This window comes from Mustela lutreola, chromosome 11, assembly GCF_030435805.1.
Source record: "Mustela lutreola isolate mMusLut2 chromosome 11, mMusLut2.pri, whole genome shotgun sequence".
Lineage (NCBI taxonomy): Eukaryota > Metazoa > Chordata > Mammalia > Carnivora > Mustelidae > Mustela > Mustela lutreola.
In genome coordinates this window covers 44703746-44726232 of record NC_081300.1, presented here as the reverse complement: position 1 = coordinate 44726232, position 22487 = coordinate 44703746, and the positions used below count along the sequence as shown (strand labels likewise).

The following is a 22487-nucleotide window of genomic DNA, read 5'->3' as shown; positions in this document are numbered from 1 at the left end:
CACTTGATTCTATTCTATACTATTCTATTGCTCTGTTATTATGCGCCAAAAAAAAAAAAAAAAAGCCTAGGAGTATGTCTTCTTGACCCCCTTTATAATGATGAAATCAACTTTTTATCATGGGTGTATTCTTTGCCTCCAAATCTACTTTGCCCAATATTAATATAGCAACTCTATCTATCGGTGTATTAGCTGGATAGGTATTACTATAGTGTATCTTTTTCCATTCTTTTACTTTTGACCTATTTTTCTAATAGAAAGTGGGGTTTTTTGTTTTGTTTTGTTTTGCCTTGTTTTGCGGGCAACAAAGCAAGGTTTATTGAGTGATAGCGAAGTGATAGTTCAAAGCTCCCAAGGAGGGAGAGGACCTGAAGGGGCTGCCCTTAATTTTTTTAAAGATTTTATTTGTCTGAGAGAGAGCGAGAGAGAGCACAAGCAGGGGGAGCAGTAGGAAGGAGAAGCAGGCTCCCTGCTGAGCAAAGAGCCCAATAAGGGACTTGATCCCTGGACCCTGGGATCATGACTTGAGCCAAAGACAGATGCTTTACTGACTGAGCTACCCAGGTGTCCCAAAAGTAGGTTTTTTGTAGGCAGTATATGTTATAAAGTGTTGCATATTTCTCTGATCTGACATTTGTCTCTTAATTGAGGTGTTAAGCCATTTACATTAAATGTGATTATTGATATGGCTTGGTTTATTTCTAGTTCAGTGCTATTTTTTACTTATTTCATCTACTTTGTTTACTTTTCTTCTTTTTCTGCCTTCATTTGGATCAAATGAGGTTTTTTATGATTTCATTTTATCCCTGATGGCTTTTCAGCTGTAACTCCATCACATTATTTTAGTGGCTGCTTGAGTGGATAGAGTATCATCTTAACATATCACACAGCCTGCCTTCGAGTGACATCGTATCACTTGATGTAGAGTTTGAGAACCTTATGCCTTGGTCTCCCTTCCTTGTGCTATTGTTGTCATACATTTTACTTTACATATACTATAAGCCCGCAATGTAGTGTTATTGGTGGCTTTAAACAATTAATTATCCTTTTAAAATATTTAACTAATAAGGAATAAAGCCTTTTATGTTTACTGGTGTAGTTGTCATTTCCAGGGCTCTTCATTCTTTGTACAGACTCACATTTCCCTCTGGTATTACTTTCTGTCTACCTGAAGGACTTTCTTCAACATTTTCAGAGAGATCTGTGGGTGATGGAATCTTTCAGCCTTGTATGTTGGGAAAAGGCTTTGTTTTGCCATTGTTTTTGAAAGATATTTTTATTGGGTATAGAAATGCAAGTTGAGCTTTTGTCTCTCAGTATTTTAAAGTTGTTGCTTCAGTGCCTTCTGGCTTGTACTGTTTCTGACAAGACATTTTCTAGCATCTTTATCTTTCTTCCTCCGTTTATATCGGCTCTTTCTCCCCAAGGCTACTTTTGAAATGTGTTTTCTCTATCACAGTTTTTAAGCACTTTGATTGTGATGTGCTTTGGTATGTTTTTCTTCAAGTTTCTTCTGCTCAGAGTTCATTGAGCTCCCTGGATGTGTGGGTTGATGGTCATCTTCAAGTTTGGAAAATATTCAACCATTATTTATTCAGATATTTTGTGGTCCCCCTCTCTCCCCCAGCAACACACACACCCCCTCCTTGAGAGAGACGTCAATTACATGTAGTTGTCCCCTAGCTCAGTGATGCTCTCTTCACGTTGTTTCAGCCTTTTAAAGAAATCTGTGTTTCATTTTGGGTAGTTTCTATTGCTATATCTTCAAGTTCACTAATTTTTTCTTCTCTAATGTGTAACCTGCTGTCAATCCTGACAGGAATATTTTTCAGACATTACAATTTTCATTTCTAGAAACTTTATGTTGTTATTTTTCATATTTTTCATGTTGCAAGATAACATGTTCCGTCTTTAGCTCCTTGAATGTATGGGGCAAAGACTGATAACTTTAAAAAAATAAATAAATAACTGTTTTCATGTCTTTGTCCACTAATTCTGTAGCCTCTATAATTTCTAGGTTGGTTTAGATTGGTTTATTTTTCTTCTTACTGTGGGTCGTATTTTCCTGCTTCTTTGCATGCCTGGTAATTTTATATTAGATGTCAGATATGGTGAATTTTACCTTGTTGGGTGATGGTTATATTTGTATTTCTATAAATATTCTTGAACTTTATTTTAGCTTGAGGTTGAGTTACTCGGAAATAGTTTGATCCCTTCGGGATTTGCTTTTAAGCTTTGTTAGGTGAGATCAGAGCTATGTTTAGTCTAGGGCTAATATTTCCCGACCACTGAGGCTTTCTCAGTGTTCTAGCCAATGCTCCTTTAATTATAACGTTTTCCATTCTGGCTGATGGGAGCAAGAGTTGTTACTGACTCTGTCTGAGCAACAGTTTTTCTGTCTTTCTCCATAGTTCTTTGCCTAGCCATGGAAATTCCTCAGACACATGCACTGATCAGTACTGAGATGAAGACTCTAGGAGACCCTCTTCAACTCATCGCTCTTCTCCTTGCATATGCAACTCTCTTCTCCATTACCCTCCCCTCGCTGCCTTTGCTTCCACAGACTGTCTGTTAGCTCTGTCTCTCTAACTAAAGGAAGCCCTGGCTTCTGCCTGGATGATTCTTCCCTGCACCATGTCTGGAAACTTCCTCAAGGTAGCTAGCCAGGGCAACTTTACGGATAACTGTTCTCTCTTGCCTGATGTCCAATCTCTTGAAAGCCATTGTTTCATATATATTTTTTTAGTTTTTCAGTTGTTTCAGGTGGGAAAGTAAATCCATCATTCCATATCGGTCAAATGTGGAAGTCCACCAGGACTTTTAATGGAGCAAATAAACATTTAATAACCTCTACTGCTTGAGGGATTTAATATTACTAATATTTAATATTTAATTTCATTTAATATTACTAATAATCAATTTTCTATCATATGTCAGTTACTTCACATACATTTTCATTTAATCTAGTGTTTATGAGTACTAATAAGCTCTCCAAATGATGGAGTTAGTAACATAAAACCCATACTCTGCCTTGTTCTAGGAATAATAGATTTCATTTGTTTACTTTAATCTGTCATCAGCAAGCATTTTTTAATCACCTTCTGGGGGTGACATAAATATAAATAAGTCAGAATTCCCCCCACCAAAGATCTTAAGTTTGCCCATTTGCGGTAGACATGTAAATAGATTTTTCTTTTTCTTAAGATTTACTTGTTTACTTTAGGGATAGAGTAAGAGCAGGGGGAGAGGCAGAGGAAGAGAGAGAGAGAGAAAGAATTCTCAAACAGACTGCCAGCCGAGCATGGAGCCCAAAGTGGGGCTCAATTGCAGGACCCCGAGATCATGACCTGAGCTGAAATCTAGAGACAGCCACTTAAATGACTGAGTCACCCAGGTGCCCTATAAAATTGATTTTTCAATATCCCATGGTAAGTGCAATAACAAAGGTACAAACAGGGTGCTTTAGGACCACAGAGAAGTTTCATCCAGCTAAGGGATATATGGGAAAGCAGTGATAGATAAAGGGTGTCTTAAAGGATGAGTGGCAGGTCATTATGAAAATAGGAGGACAAATATATTCCAAAGCAGGGAGACTTAAGACAACACGACACATAGGGGAGTTGAGAGCATTATGCAGGAAGCTGGAGACGGTCACAAATGAGGTGGAGAGGTAGGCAGAGTTAGATCAGGGAGAGCCTTGGATGCCACACTTGGGCGGTGAGATGATTCTGAAAGCAATGAGAAATCATGGGAAGGCTTTTAACAGGCGCGTGAGTAGGCTGCACCTGGGCGGGGGAGGGAGGTGCATTGCAGGAACAACACTTCCAATTCCCAGCAGAAAACCCAATTAAGATCTTATGGAAAGAGTCCACATAGGAGGGAAGAGTTCTTAATATGACACTGAGAAGTGGTAGTAGGGATGGAGAGGAAGAGGCTGGGTTGAGAAACATTTAAAATATACTTTATGTCGAATTTGGTAACCAGCCCAAGTGGGGTATAGAGGTGGGAAGTGGATTCCTTGTTTGGACTGGACTGAGATAGGAAATTTAAAGAAAGAAAGGGCTAGAGGTCAAAAAAATAATTCTGTATGGTCCAATGGAAATATTTTGCAGACTATGCATCTATCCTTGCTTATGACCGAATAGACTAAAATAAATCATTTCAGTAAGATTACTTAAAATTAAGATTACATCTTACTTACTTGCTTAACTTCAAGTCAGATGGAAGGATCATGTCTTACTTGTTCCTGTGTCCTCAGAGCTGGCTACCCTGCTTGCGGCTCTGGGAGAAGATGGCCATGAAGGCGATGGGAAAGCCATCAGTGGGCGAGATCACACAGGGAGATACAGCATACACCGAGAACAGTGACACGTAAGAAAAAATGTTTACGCTTTGGGGTGAGAATTTGAGAAATGAGTGATCTGGTGGCCTCCATGGTCATGGGGCTGGTCCACGGGCCCCATGAAAAATACCATCTAGATGCCATCCTACTATTCTGTTGGTGGTTTGGATTTTTGGTAAGTCACTGCCTTTACGTATTTTTCATATTAACACAAATGCTCTTAGTGAGTGTGCCAAAATCATTTTAGTCCATCACATGACTAACTTTGCTGGGAAGTAAAGTTCCAAGAGGTGGGTGTGGGTGTGGGTAGGGGGTGGAGCATGGTTAACACAGAGGCAGAAAGCCATTGGAAGGGTTTGGGGGTGTGGATATAGTACTACCTTCTGGGGCAATGGGAACTAAGTCAGATTTTGAAATAACAGGGAAAATATCATATATAGGTCAATGTTCTATTGTAGAAATACATCTACTCTGCTTAAAGTAAGACCTACAACTGAATTATTTTCATGAATACGCAATCTACTTAACAGAATTTCAGATTTTCTGGTATTCCTATGTATTAAGAGACCACATATTTGAGAATGGCTTTAGGACAGTATTTTAAATAATACAATGTCATTTCAAATAAAAAGCAATAATGGATGAAATATTTAAATTTTAGGGCCACCAGCAACACACCATTTCCTCTTGCCAATCCAGTTGCCCATTACTATTAATAAACAAACCAGATGCATCAAATAGATCACTCAAATTGCAGACCTTTACATGATCCTTTAAGGCCTCTTCAGGCTGGATTTACTTAACTGTCCTTACTGGTCTTCCCTCTTTTCCATCTAATGTGAAGTGTTTTTGACAAGTATTTGTTCTTTAAACTTCCAGAACAGGCTTTTTGAGTGAAGTTTCAGGGTTTGAATGGAATGCACAAGCAGTGTTTCTCTGGCTTTTTTCAGTCCCGTTGGTTAACAGGATAATTTAATACCTGTACTATCTGTTCCTTATTCTGACAAGCACAATCTGATAGATGGATTGAGAGGAGTGATGAAATACTGGGTTTCATGCTCAGAGTGAAGGAGAAAGAGAAACCAGGGGTGGGAGAGGGCAGGAGAAAGAGAGGATGAACTTGGAGTCATGTGAACTACAGTGGGATCGAGCCCTCTGAATCTAACATAGGTCAAAGAATGTGCAAAGGAGTTTTGTGGTAAATGGTTGGGATTGTAGATTTACATACTTTTCAAATTAAAGGCTAAGATCATCATTTCAATTTCGAATAAACTCATTAAAATTTATGGGAAAAAAAGAAAATGTATGGGGAAAAGTACATTCTTGCACACCTGTAGAAGGCTATTATTACAGGTGGTAGACGCTACTCTAATGATTTCCCGTGTTGTAACTTATCTGTTCATTCAAGCCTCTGATAGCTTTTTAAGAGGCGGTGGAAGAATCTGTCGCTGGTGGACGATTTCCATAGGATCAGGCAGTTCTCTAACTAATTAGGAAAGGATGAGGGCCCTCGGGTTAAATTTCAGCTGGTATTTCTCCGTTCCCTCCCCCTCCATTTGAAGTCTTCAACCTGGCTTTCCAAAGAATAGAAGCCAACTATTGTTTAATAAACATCAGCGAAGTAATGAAAAGGCACATCACAAAAGCACCCCTGGAGGATTCTCGTCTACTAATCTTAGCTTGGATAGAGGGAGCCCAGCGAGTGACATTGCCAAGTAGTTTCCGGACTTGCCTGACCAAGGCGTCACCTGTTAAAATACAAACTCCCAGGCTTTTAGAGATTGAGATTCAGGACATCTGTGGGGACCTGGGGTGAGGCGGGAGGGAGTAGCCTGGAACCTATGACTTGAACAAATGCCTTAAGAATGGGCAAGTTTGGGGGCACCTGGGTGGCTCAGTCCATGAAACCTCTGCCTCAGGCTCAGGTCATGATCCCAGGGTCCCTGCTCAGCGGTGTATGTGTTGGGGGGTCCTGCTTCTCCCTCTCCCTTTGCCCCTCCCCTGCTCATGCTCTTTCTCTGCCTCAAGTAAATAAATAAATAAATAAAATCTTTATTAAAAAATGGGCAAGTTTGGGGAACCCTGATATAGCCAATGTAAACTTTTACTGAGAAGAGCAGCTTGGTGGTTACAAAGTCAGAGACAGTGTGTCTTCTGTTTAGTTAATTCCTACTGTATAGGGTTTATCTAGGGTTTAGTAATTCCTAATCGATAACCAGTAAATCACCGCAGCAACATTTTTGTCTCGTGGCTTTATAATGAAGCACACTGAACTTGCCAAGGGCAGAGCAAAATATTTTTTGCATAAGTTAGAAAACCAGAAAGAGTTGAGCCCAAGGCATTAAACGTGGGTGTGTGTGTGTAGGGAACTTTGGCAAAATTTTTTGACATACCAATATTCTCAACTGCAAAATTGGGATAATAATGCCAACTTCATAGGGTTTCTATGAGGATTGAAGGGAAGGGCATTCCTAAAGCCCTAGCACAGAGTAAGCATTTAATGAAAGCTTATTATTGCTACTGTCAGTTGTATGCTAGGATTTCAATCTTTGTGATCAAATGATAGTATGACTACAGGTTTGCCTTAAATCTTCATATGAATGTTACATCTTCAAACAACACGGTTCTGGTGCTATCACATGGTCTTACCCAGATGAAATTTTTCTAGAATGTCTAAAACTGTTTTATTATTTCGTAATTCTCAGAGCTACAAACTCCGCAGATGTCTTATCTGTGCACTTGAAGAAAATGAGTCAGTTCTAACATTCACACATCTAGAGACACAAAAATCTAGATTTCAAGGTTTTCTAGGAAAAATGAGACATTTCAGTATTCAGGACCCTGTTCTCCTGTTGGAGAAGCCTGTTCGCACTGAGGTAGGGGCTGCCCCTTTTGAATGGGGCACACATGCTCCTGCCTGTCTCCTAATTTATGTGACTCACCTGGCCTTAGTAGGCAGCTGAGCTTTTTTTATTTTCCCAAAGATTTTATTTATTTATTTGACAGAGATACAGCAAGAGAGGGAACACAAACAGGGAGAGTGGGAGAGGGAGAAGGAGGCTTCCCATCAAGCAGGGAGCCCGATGTGGGACTCCATCCCAGGACCCTGAGATCATGACCTGAGCTGAAGGCAGATGCTTAATGCTTGAGTCACCCATCTACTTTCTTCCTCATCCTACCACAACACAAAAGCTTATCTTCTCTCAATTGGTTTCGGCCCTCCTTATAAATCTTAACTGGACATTGACCTTTTCGTACCATTTACTTGATGTTTGAGAATATTAATTTCTTTAATGAGAAATGGGGATGCTATAGCCTTTAGTGTGGTCCTAAGGATTCAATGGGTTAAATGCAGAAAAAGTGCTTTGCGCAGGGCCTGGCATCAAGCGCACACTGAAGGCATGGCTGTGATTCTTACTCTGTAGAAACTCACCTAATATTTAAGAGCCAGTTTGGAAGTAGCTCAGTTCATTCCATTTTTCTAGAACACTTCTTAGAAAAGAGCAGGTCTGAGAATAGAGTCCGTGTGCTTGACTAAAGAAATTATTTTGGTCAACAAATATTAAAATGTTATTTAAAATGCCAGCGGATCAGGAAACAAGTCTTTTTGAAATGAATCGTGCCCAATCCCAGGCAGAAGTTTTGAACAAATCCATTCTGGAGCGCTGTTGTGACCCCGGAACCCCAGTCTCGGGCCTCTTCTCAACCAGGCTGGGGGGTTGGGGGGCTGTCAGTAGTCCACGCTGCGCATGGTAGCCACTGTGGCGGCCAGGCGACGGGGCAGGCCTTTGCTGACCTGCCTGTAAAGTTCACTTTTTTTTTTAAAGTTCACTTTTTTTTTTCCCCTAAAGATTTTATTTATTTGACAGACAGAGATCACAAATAGGCAGAGAGGCAGGCAGAGAGAGAAGGGGAAGCAGGCTCCCTGCTGAACAGAGAGCCCAATGCGGGGCTCGATCCCAGGACCCACTGAGCCACCCAGGCGCCCCTAAAGTTCACTTTTGTAACCACGAAGATAACGATTGATTTGGGAAAAGATGGCCAATGGGTGTTGAACAGAGTATTTACAGTCTCACAATTCCATTCCATTGATTACTTATTAATCCGAAAGGGAGAAAGCTACTTTCACATTGGAGAAATTTGGTGAATGTCACTTCAATGAATGATCAAAATTATCACTACAAAAGAAAAACCATAACCCACATGCATTAATATTTATAAAAGCCAGAAATAAAAATAAAAACAAGAACTAGAAATTTTAAAAAATTACTGTCTTTATGGGCCAAATGGATCCTTGTAAGGACATAACATAACCTATAGAGTATTCTTTCAAAGAAAAAAAAAAATTAACCTGATGCTACCAGTGAGAGACCAGACAAATCCAGAGACAGTAATAAACAAAGTACATAGGCCTTGATCATAGGCTCTTAGTGGGCTGACAAGTGAAGTTTGAATATGCACTGCATATTGGATTATAAAAACAGGGCAAAATACCATTGTGACTCAATTATATTTTGAATGACCTGGAGCGCCTGGGTGGCTCGGTTGGCTAAGCCTCTGCCTTCTGCTCAGGTCTTAATCTCAGGGTCCTGGGATCGAGCCCAGCATTGGGCTCTCTGCTCAGACCGCTGCGGGGAGCCTGCTTCCCCCTGTCTCTCTGCCTACTTGTGATCTCTCTCTCTCTGTGCCAAATAAATAAAGTCTTTAAAAAAATTTGTATTTTGGATGACCAGCTCTTTCCTGAAGGTTCTGGGAATCTATGCTAGAAGATCTCACAGTGTGAAAATTACATGCGATAAGTTTGCTGCATTTGATCGGATTGGAGGTTTTATACAAAGAACGGGCAATGGGTTGTAGTTATATAAACCCTGTATAAACAGGCATAGAAACTTGAAAAAAAGAGTGGATGCTGATAATGTAGTGTGTGTGTGTGTTGCAGGGGGCAATACCAACTGCCCAGAGACTGCTGAGTAAATGTTAGGATGACAACTACCTGTAAGCCCCCAAGCAGGCTTTCTTTACCTCAAACTTCTAGAAACTTTTGCCTCGTGAGAACGGATTACTAGGAAAGTCGGAGCACAATTTCATTGTCCTCTCAGTCCAGCAGGGATGAGCAGGAAGCCGGTGGGAGCAGATCTGGCTGTCTCCTCTGAGACTATGCTGTATTAGGCTCAACTACGGGGAAATCAAACCACCATGGGTAAGACTGGCTGGCAATCATTAGAGTCGTTCTGTGTTTGGGCCTCTGTGTTTCAGGGGGTGATAGGAGCCATTAACAGCTTACTTTTAGTTTCAGAAGCCAGAGATATTTTCATTACTAGTGTCCTCAGGCATAGACTTTTTAATTTAAAAAAAGAAAGTAAGCTCGGGATGGAAATCACCTATCACTACAGGAATGTCTCTGCAGCAGAAACACATTGTAGTTTACCTGTCAATCTTACCATCATGTCGGGTTTATTGTGAGTGTCTGGAATGAGGAAGAGGAAGTAGGGAAGGGAAGTGATGGCAGGGTTCAGAGAGGAACCCCTGGAATCACTAATACCTCAGAAAAGCTGAGGGCTTAATTCCAACGTGGTACTGAGACTTCAAGTTTCTTACCTCTGGGGCTAGTTAGAAAGCGACCATTCTGGCTCTTAGATTGTCTCTACTTCTTCCAAAGTCATAATGCCCTACTTTTTGGGTTTTTTGGACAGGTGTCATGGTAGATTCAAGTTGGCTACAAATTCTGTCACTCTCCCCAGCAGGAGGGAGATTTTATTTCCCCTCCCTTTGAGTCTGAGCTGGCTCTGTATCTACTGAGCCAACAGACTGCCCCAGAAGCCTGCTACCAGTTCCCTGCCTGGCCCTTCAGAGCATGGTGGCTTCCACTTCCTACCTCTTGTAACCCTTGTGACAGGGACACTCTCCCTTACAACACAGCTCCGGAGCCGGGACAGGCCTGAGCCACACAGAGAGGCTTGAAGCCAGCATGGACTGGCAGCCCATGGGAAAGCCATGTAGGACATCACAGCCCAACCTCACCACAGAAGCAGGCCTGCAAAGTCCAGGCCACTCAGAAGATGCCACAGAATCACGAGAGAGAATAAAATGGCGTCTGAAGAAGCTAAGTTTTGGCGTGGTTTGCTGGGCAGCCAGAGATAACTACAATTTATAAACAAAACGTTCACGAGGAGGAAGATTATCTTGCTAACCAGCACAAAGTAGCAAACAGGCACGGAACCGTGATCACATCCTTGTCCTTCAGCGGGTTTGACTTCAACACTGGCGTCAGCTTTGAGGGCCTCTTTCTGATGTTTAACACAGAAGATTTAGAAAAAGAAAAAAAAAATCTCATTTTAATACAGCCTCATCCCCACACGGGTGTTTCACACAGACCTTATTTTTTAAACAGAGTTTATTGTATTTAATACATTATAAAATTTGAAAAATTGTAGGAAAGCAGCAGACTCAAACTGGAGCAACTCTAACAAGTAATAATTCTGGCCCCTTTGCAAAACTGATCAGTTTAAAAACAAAGTAATGTTCACATCTGTGAAGGCGGACAAAAAAGTGTGACTTCTGTACAAACTACATTTAAAATTTCATGTCTAATGTCTTTCGGTTGCAGTGTGCTCACGAGAGTTTTTCTGAAGTCCTGCCTGGTGCCGCCTAAAAGAGAGGACATGAAACCTCCATATGCAAATAAACTTGATTCAAGGTGTTTTGGTTTTTTTTGTTTCTTTTTTTTTTAAAAAAAAAAAAAGGAAAAAGAAAGACAGAGGAAAAGGAAACAACGGATGGCTGTTGGCAATGGAAACCGTAAGGAGATGCGTCCTCACTGCTCATGGCTTCTCTATTGGTCGGGGGGCCTCGGGAGGCCCAGGACACCTCACGGCCATCATAGCACCAACTGTAGCTACCATCTTTTAAAACTTTTTTTTTTCCTTTTTTTGCATTTCCTACCTTTTGACATATATATATATTTATATATTTTTTTACACCTTGAGGATATCACTATTCCAATTGTTCCCATATGAATACAGGTGTGGTCTCTATTGGATATAAATGTGTCTTTTTATTCAATTTTAGGTCCAGGACTTGGTTTGCTGTCCCAACTGCACATAAATGTCCCTTTTGTTTGTTTGTTTGTTTGTTGTGTACGTTTTTCTTTTTTTCCTCTTTGCATAAGAAATCTGTCCATTTAGTCCAGAGGCTCCTGCTTTATCCGGATGACAGAGGGTACGCGGGGTGTCCGCCTCAGCTCCCGTCGCAGTACGTACTCGCTGAACTGAGACGAGTCCACTCCTCCTCCACAGGAGCCCACGATTTCAAATCCTCTCTGCTGCAACCTCTCGAGGACCTGCACGGGGCCAAGACAAGCATCCGGTTAGCAGGGAGATGAGCACTCTGGCCACACACACAGCCCAAAGAAGTGTCCTAAGTCTGAGCCCCTGTGCAGCCCAGGTCACTCTTACCCAACCCCCAGGTCTCTCAAGTTGCTGCTTTCAGTGGAAGACCCTGGACGGAAGGGCAGGAGGGAGGGAGCATCATTTCTAAGACCTCAGATGTACCCTTCTGTGCCTGCTGCACACGGGCCAGTTCATTTAATGTTTACAACCACCTGGCAGCACGGTTGGTCAGCCCATTTCATACATGGGAAAACTGAGGCTCCCAGCATGTAAGTGATGGGACTGGGTTTCCAACTCAGGTCTGTCTGGCCTCAGATGCCACATTTCTTGGAACATGCAACACTACCTTCTCTGCAGAAAGAGAGAGTTCGCATTTCAAATATCATTTATCACTAAAATATTGTCCAGGAGATGATAGATGATATGGCCAGATGCTGACTTTATCTGAATTTACTCAGCCAGTGATTCACTCTCAACTCATTCACCCTCGGCTCTGTCACTGTTGAAGGCTGCCAGTATGAACTTAATATATTTCAGCTTAGAAGACGGGTATCATTTCAATAGCAGAACAAATGGACTACTGAAGACAGCTAAGGTTTATCTACAGGTTTTCAAGTTTATGGCATCTGAAATAGATTTACTGCCCTGTGTGCATTCAGGGAGGCAATGCAACAGCTGTTGCATTTTAGAAGAGTTGCATATTAGAAGATTTTGCATTTTAGTTGTTGCCATTTTAGAAGAGTTGCATATTAGAACAGTTGCATATTAGAAGACATATCCAAAATAAATATATTCTAAACTTCTCATGTAATCACTTCTCAGATAATAATCACTTTTAATAATCTCTTCAATTTTGAAATCAAATACTGAACACTAGAAAGATCCCTGGGTTGGTCACCTACATGTCTGACGGCCTTAAATGCAGAAACAACTCCTACATTCTCAGGCGAAAACACAGAAAATTAATACAGAGCATTGTTTCCCTAGAAATCCAATAGACACTGGATGTGCAAATGTTCCCTGGGCTTCTGGTTATGATTAAATTCCTTCTCCACCACTCTAAAGGGAAGACAACTCCATCACAGCTTTAAAATAAAAGTCTGGCTCAAAACTTTACATGGGGAATGAAGTGAAATGTTATTAAATAACTTTCAAAATTTACTCAATGTAAGGTGAACCCTTCCTATTTCTCTTAAATTATTTTTTGGTCCCCTTCTTCTATGTGGAATATAATTTGTAAGTTTGCCAAATGGCTAACTAGAGATTGGAAAACAAAACAGTATGCTTTCTAAAAACTCAAACTTTGCATGTTGGCAAATTAAAAAAAAAATTCCTTAAGAGAACAAAATGAAAATTCTACCCTAAGGACAGCTCCATTTCTGTAGCTATATTCACCACGCAGACTCATACCAGTCCGCAAAGGGACAGGACGAAGAAAACAATTCCTAAGTTCAAAATCAAGAAGTGCTTTGGTGGCAAGTCAATAAAAAGGTAAAGACCCAAGAGCCCACTCCAAGATGTCCTGGGCAGAGGCAGGGACGTACCCTGTCGGCAAAGCTCCACCAAACCACTGCACTGGAAAGGACTCTTTGTCTTGACTGGGAGAGGAATTACAAAGGTAGAAGAAGCCATGAACAAGGGCACATGTAACTCATACTATTTGTTCTGCAGTACTGTTAGGTTGTTAAACTGTTAAATACGGAAATCCTGAAGGCGTCTGTCTCCCCAACTGATACGATCATCATTCCATAGGCCCAGTGTTATGCTGGATGTGGTCAAAGCTCATTTCAATGTCATCCAAACAACCTATGCTCCCTGGCCATTTCTTTTTATTAAGCATCAATTTGTTAAGAGCAAAATCCCTTAAAATTAGTGATCACTTGACAATATTAAATCACTCCAGGGGTGGGTTGGAGTGTCAGGTCTTGTGCATCTTAGCCTAAAACTTCTGGATGCCTAGAGCACAGTGCCTATTTTCTTGGTCGGTGGAGCAGGAAGCTAGAGTCATCAATTGTGTTATGGTCATGTCATGGCTGTGTCACCAACAATGCTAATCCAGATGAAAATGTCCTCATCTGATTAGACTGGGATACTTGTCAGGCATATGCATTTATTCCCTGGCCTAAGCGGTGGGGCTGGGCTTTCATCTGAGGGATGGAACCCTAGGGAAGCAATGCCATCAGAGCTCTGATTTCCAGCCTCCCTCTGGAGGGAAGCTGGGGCAGCTTGTGTGTGTAGGAGGTGAAAGGCTTTCAGAGTTTTGGAGGCTGTGATAAATAGCAGAGACCCCACTGAGGAACACGAAGTGGTTTGGGGTGCACCTCTGGCCCCATCCAACCCAGCGGCCGCCATGCTGCCTGATAGCACGAGTCTCTGGCAGGTGCTCCTGGGACATTGCTTCTGCCAGTGTCTCCTGCTCTTCTGTTCTCAGACACTGTTCACAAATTTTAAAAATACAAATAGTTGTGGAACAATCTTCAAGACGAATGGAAGAGTGGGTGCTTCTTGTCTTTGAGCTGTGGATAGGTTTTGTTGGGTCAATCCTGAACAAAGTCATGGGTCCATTCCAATTAGAAAGAGCAAGGGGGGAACATTCTCCAGAATAGATCACATCCTCGGTCCTAAAGCAGGACTCAACCGGTATCAAAAGATTGGGATCATTCCCTGCATATTTTCAGACCACAATGCTCTAAAGCTAGAACTCAACCACAAAAGGAAGTTTGGAAAGAACCCAAATACATGGAGACTAAACAGCATCCTTCTAAAGAATGAATGGGTCAACCGGGAAATTAAAGAAGAATTGAAAAAAATCATGGAAACAAATGATAATGAAAATACAACGGTTCAAAATCTGTGGGACACAACAAAGGCAGTCCTGAGAGGAAAATATATAGTGGTACAAGCCTTTCTCAAGAAACAAGAAAGGTGGGCGCCTGGGTGGCTCAGTGGGTTAAGCCGCTGCCTTCGGCTCAGGTCATGATCTCAGGGTCCTGGGATCGAGTCCCGCATCGGGCTCTCTGCTCGGCAGGGAGCCTGCTTCCTCCTCTCTCTCTCTGCCTGCCTCTCTGCCTATTTGTAATCTCTGTCTGTCAAATAAAATAAATAAAATCTTTAAAAAAAAAAAAAAAAAAAAAAAAAAAAGAAACAAGAAAGGTCTCAGGTACACAACCTAACCCTACACCTAAAGGAGCTGGAGAAAGAACAAGAAAGAAACCCTAAGCCCAGCAGGAGAAGAGAAATCATAAAGATCAGAGCAGAAATCAATGAAATAGAAACCAAAAAAACAATAGAGCAAATCAACGAAACTAGGAGCTGGTTCTTTGAAAGAATTAATAAAATTGATAAACCCCTGGCCCGACTTATCAAAAAGAAAAGAGAAGGGACCCAAATAAATAAAATTATGAATGAAAGAGGAGAGATCACAACTAACACCAAAGAAATACAAACTATTATAAGAACATACTATGAGCAACTCTATGCCAACAAATTTGACAATCTGGAAGAAATGGATGCTTTCCTAGAAACATATAAACTACCACAACTGAACCAGGAAGAAATAGAAAGCCTGAACAGACCCATAACCAGTAAGGAGATTGAAACAGTCATTAAAAATCTCCAAACAAACAAAAGCCCAGGGCCAGACGGCTTCCCGGGGGAATTCTACCGAACATTTAAAGAAGAACTAATTCCTATTCTCCTGAAACTTTTCCAAAAAATAGAAATGGAAGGAAAACTTCCAAACTCATTTTATGAGACCAGCATCACCTTGATCCCAAAACCAGACAAGGATCCCATCAAAAAAGAGAGCTATAGACCAATATCCTTGATGAACACAGATGCGAAAATTCTCACCAAAATACTAGCCAATAGGATTCAACAGTACATTAAAAGGATTATTCACCACGACCAAGTGGGATTTATTCCAGGGCTGCAAGGTTGGTTCAACATCCGCAAATCAGTCAATGTGATACAACACATCAATAAAAGAAAGAACAAGAACCATATGATACTCTCAATAGATGCTGAAAAAGCATTTGACAAAGTACAGCATCCCTTCCTGATCAAAACTCTTCAAAGTGTAGGGATAGAGGGCACATACCTCAATATCATCAAAGCCATCTATGAGAAACCCACCGCAAATATCATTTTCAATGGAGAAAAACTGAAAGCTTTTCCGCTAAGGTCAGGAACACGGCAGGGATGTCCATTATCACCACTGCTATTCAACATAGTACTAGAGGTCCTAGCCTCAGCAATCAGACAACAAAAGGAAATTAAAGGCATCCAAATCGGCAAAGAAGAAGTCAAATTATCACTCTTCGCAGATGATATGATACTATATGTGGAAAACCCAAAAGACTCCACTCCAAAACTGCTAGAACTTGTACAGGAATTCAGTAAAGTGTCAGGATATAAAATCAATGCACAGAAATCAGTTGCATTTCTCTACACCAACAAGACAGAAGAAAGAGAAATTAAGGAGTCAATCCCATTTACAATTGCACCCCAAACCATAAGATACCTAGGAATAAACCTAACCAAAGAGGCACAGAATCTATACTCAGAAAACTATAAAGTACTCATGAAAGAAATTGAGGAAGACACAAAGAAATGGAAAAATGTTCCATGCTCCTGGATTGGAAGAATAAATATTGTGAAAATGTCTATGCTACCTAAAGCAATCTACACATTTAATGCAATCCCTATCAAAGTACCATCCATCTTTTTCAAAGAAATGGAACAAATAATTCTAAAATTTATATGGAACCAGAAAAGACCTCGAATAGCCAAACGGATATTGAAAAAGAAAGCCAAAGTTGGTTGCATCACAATTCCGGACTTCAAGCTCTATTACAAAGCTGTCATCATCAAGACAGCATGGTACTGGCACAAAAACAGACACATAGATCAATGGAACAGAATCGAGAGCCCAGAAATAGACCCTCAACTCTATGGTTAACTCATCTTCAACAAAGCAGGAAAGAATGTCCAATGGAAAAAAAGACAGCCTCTTCAATAAATGGTGCTGGGAAAATTGGACAGCCGCATGCAGAAAAATGGAATTGGACCATTTCCTTACACCACACACGAAAATAGACTCAAAATGGATGAAGGACCTCAATGTGCGAAAGGAATCCATCAAAATCCTTGAGGAGAACACAGGCAGCAACCTCTTCGACCTCAGCCGCAGCAACATCTTCCTAGGAACAACGCCAAAGGCAAGGGAAGCAAGGGCAAAAATGAACTATTGGGATTTCATCAAGATCAAAAGCTTTTGCACAGCAAAGGAAACAGTTAATAAAATCAAAAGACAACTGACAGAATGGGAGAAGATATTTGCAAACGTCATATCAGATAAAGGACTAGTGTCCAAAATCTATAAAGAACTTAGCAAACTCAACACCCAAAGAACAAATAATCCAATCAAGAAATGGGCAGAGGACATGAACAGACATTTCTGCAAAGAAGACATCCAGATGGCCAACAGACACATGAAAAAGTGCTCCATATCACTGAGCATCAGGGAAATACAAATCAAAACCACAATGAGATATCACCTCACACCAGTCAGAATGGCTAAAATCAACAAGTCAGGAAATGACAGATGCTGGCGAGGATGCGGAGAAAGGGGAACCCTCCTACACTGTTGGTGGGAATGCAAGCTGGTGCAACCACTCTGGAAAACAGCATGGAGGTTCCTCAAAATGTTGAAAATAGAACTGCCCTATGACCCAGCAATAGCACTACTGGGTATTTACCCTAAAGATACAAACGTAGTGATCCAAAGGGGCACATGCACCCGAATGTTTATAGCAGCAATGTCCACAATAGCCAAACTATGGAAAGAACCTAGATGTCCATCAACAGATGAATGGATCAAGAAGATGTGGTATATATATATATATATATACACACAATGGAATACTATGCAGCCATCAAAAGAAATGAAATCTTGCCATTTGCGACAACATGGATGGAACTAGAGCGTATCATGCTTAGTGAAATAAGTCAAGCGGAGAAAGACAACTATCATATGATCTCCCTGATATGAGGAAGTGGTGATGCAACATGAGGGCTTAAGTGGGTAGAAGAAGAATCAATGAAACAAGATGGAATTGGGAGGGAGACAAACCATAAGTGACTCTTAATCTCACAAAACAAACTGAGGGTTGCTGGAGGGAGGGAGGTTGGGAGAAGGGGGTGGGATTATGGACATTGGGGAGGGTATGTGCTTTGGTGAGTGCTGTGAAGTGTGTAAACCTGGTGATTCACAGACCTGTACCCCTGAGGATAAAAATACATGTTTATAAAAAATAAAAAATAATAATAAAAAAAAAAGAAAGAGCAAGGGGGGAACCCTAAGCCCTTACTCTGCTGACCTCAAGTCATTTTCAGTTATAGAGACCTGGAGCTGAGGTATAAGTATGCCTCCACCTTCTCCTCAGCAAGATGGGCGATTCACAGTGCTTACCTGTTAGGGTTGTTCTAAGAAGACAAGGCATGTACCACCCTTGGCCCAGAGCTGCTACACATTAGTTAAAATGAAGAACACACTTACCAGCGTCTAAGGGACAGGGCACCCCACACCACATGTGAACCAAACTCCCGAATTCCAACCCCAAGTCTCATTCTCCCATAGACTTCTCTGCCTCAGAAAACAGCTATTCCATTCATCCAGTTCCCCTGTCAAAAATCTTAGCTATCCTTGGCTTCTTAGACCCCAAAGCCATTGTCAGAGAACCTTGTTAGCTCTATGACACTCAAGATATTCAGAACCGGACACTTCTCCAACATTGCTAACTGGTTCCCTTGCTTCCACCATTTTCCATCTGCTGCTGGAGTATTCGTTTTCAAATCTGAGCTACATCATGCCACACCTTTGTTAAAATCTTCAAATGGCTTTCCATTTTACTCACACAAGCAAATGATCCCAAACCAAAAGAAACCGAAACAACGACAACAAAAAAATCCCAGAATGCTTACCACCACCTAAGAGATAATCATCGGTGATCTGTCCCTAGCCACCTGCTAGCCTCCTGTCTCAGCACTTCCTATCCCTGACACTTCCTTCAAGCCCCATGGGCTCTCCTGATACGGCTCAACATGCCAAGCAGACTCCTACCTCAGGGTCGTCACAACTTGCCATTCCCTCTGCTTGGGATTATCTCATCCCAGCGGTTCTCTTCTCATCAGCTAACAAACACTTCTTTTTCTTCTCATTACACTTTTGTTTTTAAGGGTCTCAACATTTCTGTTGGTTACGGTTTGCCGCCCCTCCCTGTCCTTCTCAGAATGTAAATTCTGGGAAAACAGAGCTATTGTCTCTTTCTTCCTCTTCTAGATCTTCAGCACTCATACTAGCACCAGGCACATAGTAGATGTTCGACAAATACCCACAGAATGATTGAATGAGTGGGTAGGGGGTGCCTATGCTTACCTACCCAACAGAAGTGATGCCACCTGAGAGTTTCCCAGCTCCCTGGAGGGAAGGCACTGGGTGAAGGCAAGGTTAAGTGACAGCATTAAGAGGGACATTGGATGCCACACAGTGTTATGACAAGACTATACCTGGACCGAGTTGAGGTGACAGTAGCCATTCAATGGAAACCTAATGACATGCGTTGAGTCGTGATTCCAGCCTGCGTTTACGGAGTTACACATCACGTCGCCAATCTCTGGAAATACTTCTTCTATCAAAGATTTGTCACCGCTGAGCGTGATCCTTTCTCCAAGGTCTGGGGCGACACGCACCACTAAGCACTCACAGGGCCTTGAAAAGCGACCACTTTCTCTGTCCTGCTTCCACCTTTCCATCTCCAACAACATGGGCTGAAGCTGAAAATATTTTGCTTCTTCATATAACAAAGTATAGTCCTGGGGAAAAAAAAGGGGGAGGGGGTTATTTCACAGTGCAAAATACAAACAGGAAGCACTGAGAATGTCCACAGATAAGGGGTGATTTTCTTCCACCTCTGTTTTTCCAGTCATCAAAACTGCGTGTAGGTTCTTTCCTCGCCACTCATTTGTGCATGCATTCATTCGGCGTAAGGGTATGAAGCACCAGGCAGGCCCTCTTCTAAATGCGCCCCATAAATTAAGTCCTGTAACCTCCACAACTGCCCTGTGATTTTGCAACCATTATTATTCCCATTGTGCAAACAAGATGAGAAAGGCTGAACCCACAACTTTTCTCTTTCAGCAGAAGAGAGCCTCTGGGTATTTAAAATTGGTGCGGTGAGAACCCATTCTAAGCCTGCCTGATGAAGCAGGCACAGGCTGCAGGTGCGGGAGCGGGTGCGGGAAGCGCAGGCGCACTATCCACTGGGAGCCTACGCCCCTGTCCCTTTCGTCCACAGTTCAGAACTCCGGATGGGAGGCAGGGGGCGGCGCCAGCTCCGGGCGGAGCTGCAGATGTTGGCGAGTGGGCGCCTGATGGATGGGCCCGCTGCTGCTACCTAAGCCTGGGTCCCCATCTCCGACGATCTGGGAGAGGCTGACGCACCTGGCCAGCTATCCGCGCTGCCATCCTACAGTGAGGGAGGCCAACCAGCCCGTGATCCCTGCAGGACGGAGGGGCCAGAAAGGAAACCGGTCCCTTTCTGAAAGCACAGCAATTAACCACCACTCTCTGAGCACGGTTTCTTTTTCTCTTACCTTAAAAACAAATCTACAGAATTAAACCAGCAATCTGGCAAGCAGGTATGAAAACGCACAAGTCACTGAATGGAAGGACGAGGGAGGCTGAGGGGGAGGCAGCGACAGAGGAATGATGTTATCAGGCGGCTCAGTATGATGTCTACACGTAGCTATGACCACAATCATTAGTGGGTGTGAGGCAAGTGGACACCTGTCCAGGCATAGACCTGGGTCCTGTGTCTGCAGTCCTTCCCCGCGCCGGAGCTGGCAGGCGGTGCGTGGAGCATGCAGCCGAGCCGACACTGAGAGCCCGGGGCCTGGGAGCTTGACCACAGGAGAGCGGGTTTTATGTGGCACTTTGCTCTTTTTCTTGCAAATTAAGCAGGAAAAGCAGCAGCCAGCAGTTTTTTGGGGTGTCCAGAGAAAAATGTGGGGAGGTGAGAAAAATGCCAGTGGATCTCCAGCTGGACCTTCCACTTTCTGTGTTGAGAGACATTTGGGTCGAGGAGGATGCTGTCTGTCCCAAACTCTTCTCAGCAGAATGGACCGCTCCTGTATTCTGCCTTCTCCTGGCAACCCCATTCTTAGGGGAGTCTTGGTTCTCTGCTGGAAATCATCTTCCTTTCACACTCTGGCACCTGCTTTGCCTCTGGACCCATGGGAGGTACTTTGAGGGGTGAGACCTAAGCTGAGGTGTGGCCACTCTTAACATAGGACAGAACTGAGCGCCCGCCCCCACCAGCTTGAGGGCAGGAGTGGACAGACTGCCGGTTCCTCCAGGGTATCTGGGACCCTGGGGCGGGGCGGGGGGGGGGGCTTGCCAACTAGGAAGTATACTGACTGTGAGACAGTGACCTCGATCTTTACTTATCAAGATGACAGCTCTCAAGGAGACTTAAAAACAGCACTGACGATTACACAAGCAACAGAAGTGAGAATTTGTTACTGCTTTTTATTTTCCTATGAGAATTAAAAATTACAGCACAAGGAAGAACCTGGACTCCAGTGAAAGTATGTCATCAAGTCTACAATCTGAGATTGCTTAGAGCAGTCTTATTGACCAACCTTGACCTTATGGAGGAATTCTTTCAAACACTGCTGAATAGTGGCCATTAGCCTCTGATTAAATGCTTCCAGTGATGGGAAGCTTACTATCTAACAGGGCATAGCATTTACTTTGTTGGCCGCTCTTACTACACTTCTGGAAATTTCTTGGTTAGAATGACCTGAATTCCCCTGTAATTCCAACTTAATTCAAATTCATCAGGGGTTACAGTGATCCTAAATTTTCTTTGACATGTGAACCCTTCACTCATTTGAAGACAACAGTTATGTCTTAATATCATTCAGGCTGAAAATACCCAATCTTTTCAGCTCTTTCTTATTTGTTATGACTTAGAGGTCCTCCGACATCTGGAATGTGCCTGACTTTATCAACATACTTCTGAAAACCCAAACTGGAACTGAACCTGACATTTCAGATGTGATCTAATGAGTCCACTGTAAAACCTTTGCTTGGCTGGGAATTCTTTATTCTTGTTGTTGTTATTATTATTTTGGCTGGACATTCTAACCAGTCTTAAAGCAGCCTGCATTCATTTCCTATGGCTGCTGCAACAATTACCACACACCGAGTGGCTTAAAACCACACACATTTATTCTCCTACAGTCCTGGGAGCTGGAAGCCTACAATGGGTCATTAAGGTGGTATCTCTAGAGGGGAATCCACATCCTTGCCTTTTTCAGGTGCACAGACAGCCTGCACTCCTTGGCCTGGAGTCCCGCATCACTCCTGCCTCTACTCTTGTCACATCTTCTCCAACTCTGACCCACCTGCTTCCCCCTTTCACTCAGAAGCACCCTTGGTGAGCACGCTGGGTCCATCTGCATTATCCACAATCATTTCCCCATCTCAAGACCCTTCACTTAATCACATTTGTAAAGTCCCTTCTGCCATGGAAGATGACATATTCCTGGCTTCCTGGAATTACGATGTGGATGTCTTTGGGGGGCCATCATTCTGCAAACCACATGGCATAAGGTTGTATTAATCTTTTTGGTGTCTATTACCCTACTGGTTTATGTTTTGCTTACAGTGAAGTCTCCAGAACTTTCTAGAA

The 22487-nt window shown here is 42.4% G+C and overlaps 1 protein-coding gene across 3 annotated transcripts in view; it reads right to left on the bottom strand.

Moving 5' to 3' along the window:
- Positions 1-10718: 10718 nt before the first annotated feature.
- The window catches only part of KCTD1 (potassium channel tetramerization domain containing 1), a 179857-nt gene continuing 168088 nt past the window's right edge, over positions 10719-22487 (bottom strand). For all 3 annotated transcript variants that reach the window (XM_059139512.1, XM_059139513.1, XM_059139511.1), the window contains exons 4-5: positions 19300-19605; positions 10719-11681 (exon numbers count right to left, since the gene is read on the bottom strand). In XM_059139512.1, coding sequence (XP_058995495.1) covers positions 11523-11681; positions 19300-19605 — 465 coding nt within the window. In that variant the 3' untranslated portion in view covers positions 10719-11522. The remainder of the gene's footprint in view (positions 11682-19299; positions 19606-22487) is intronic.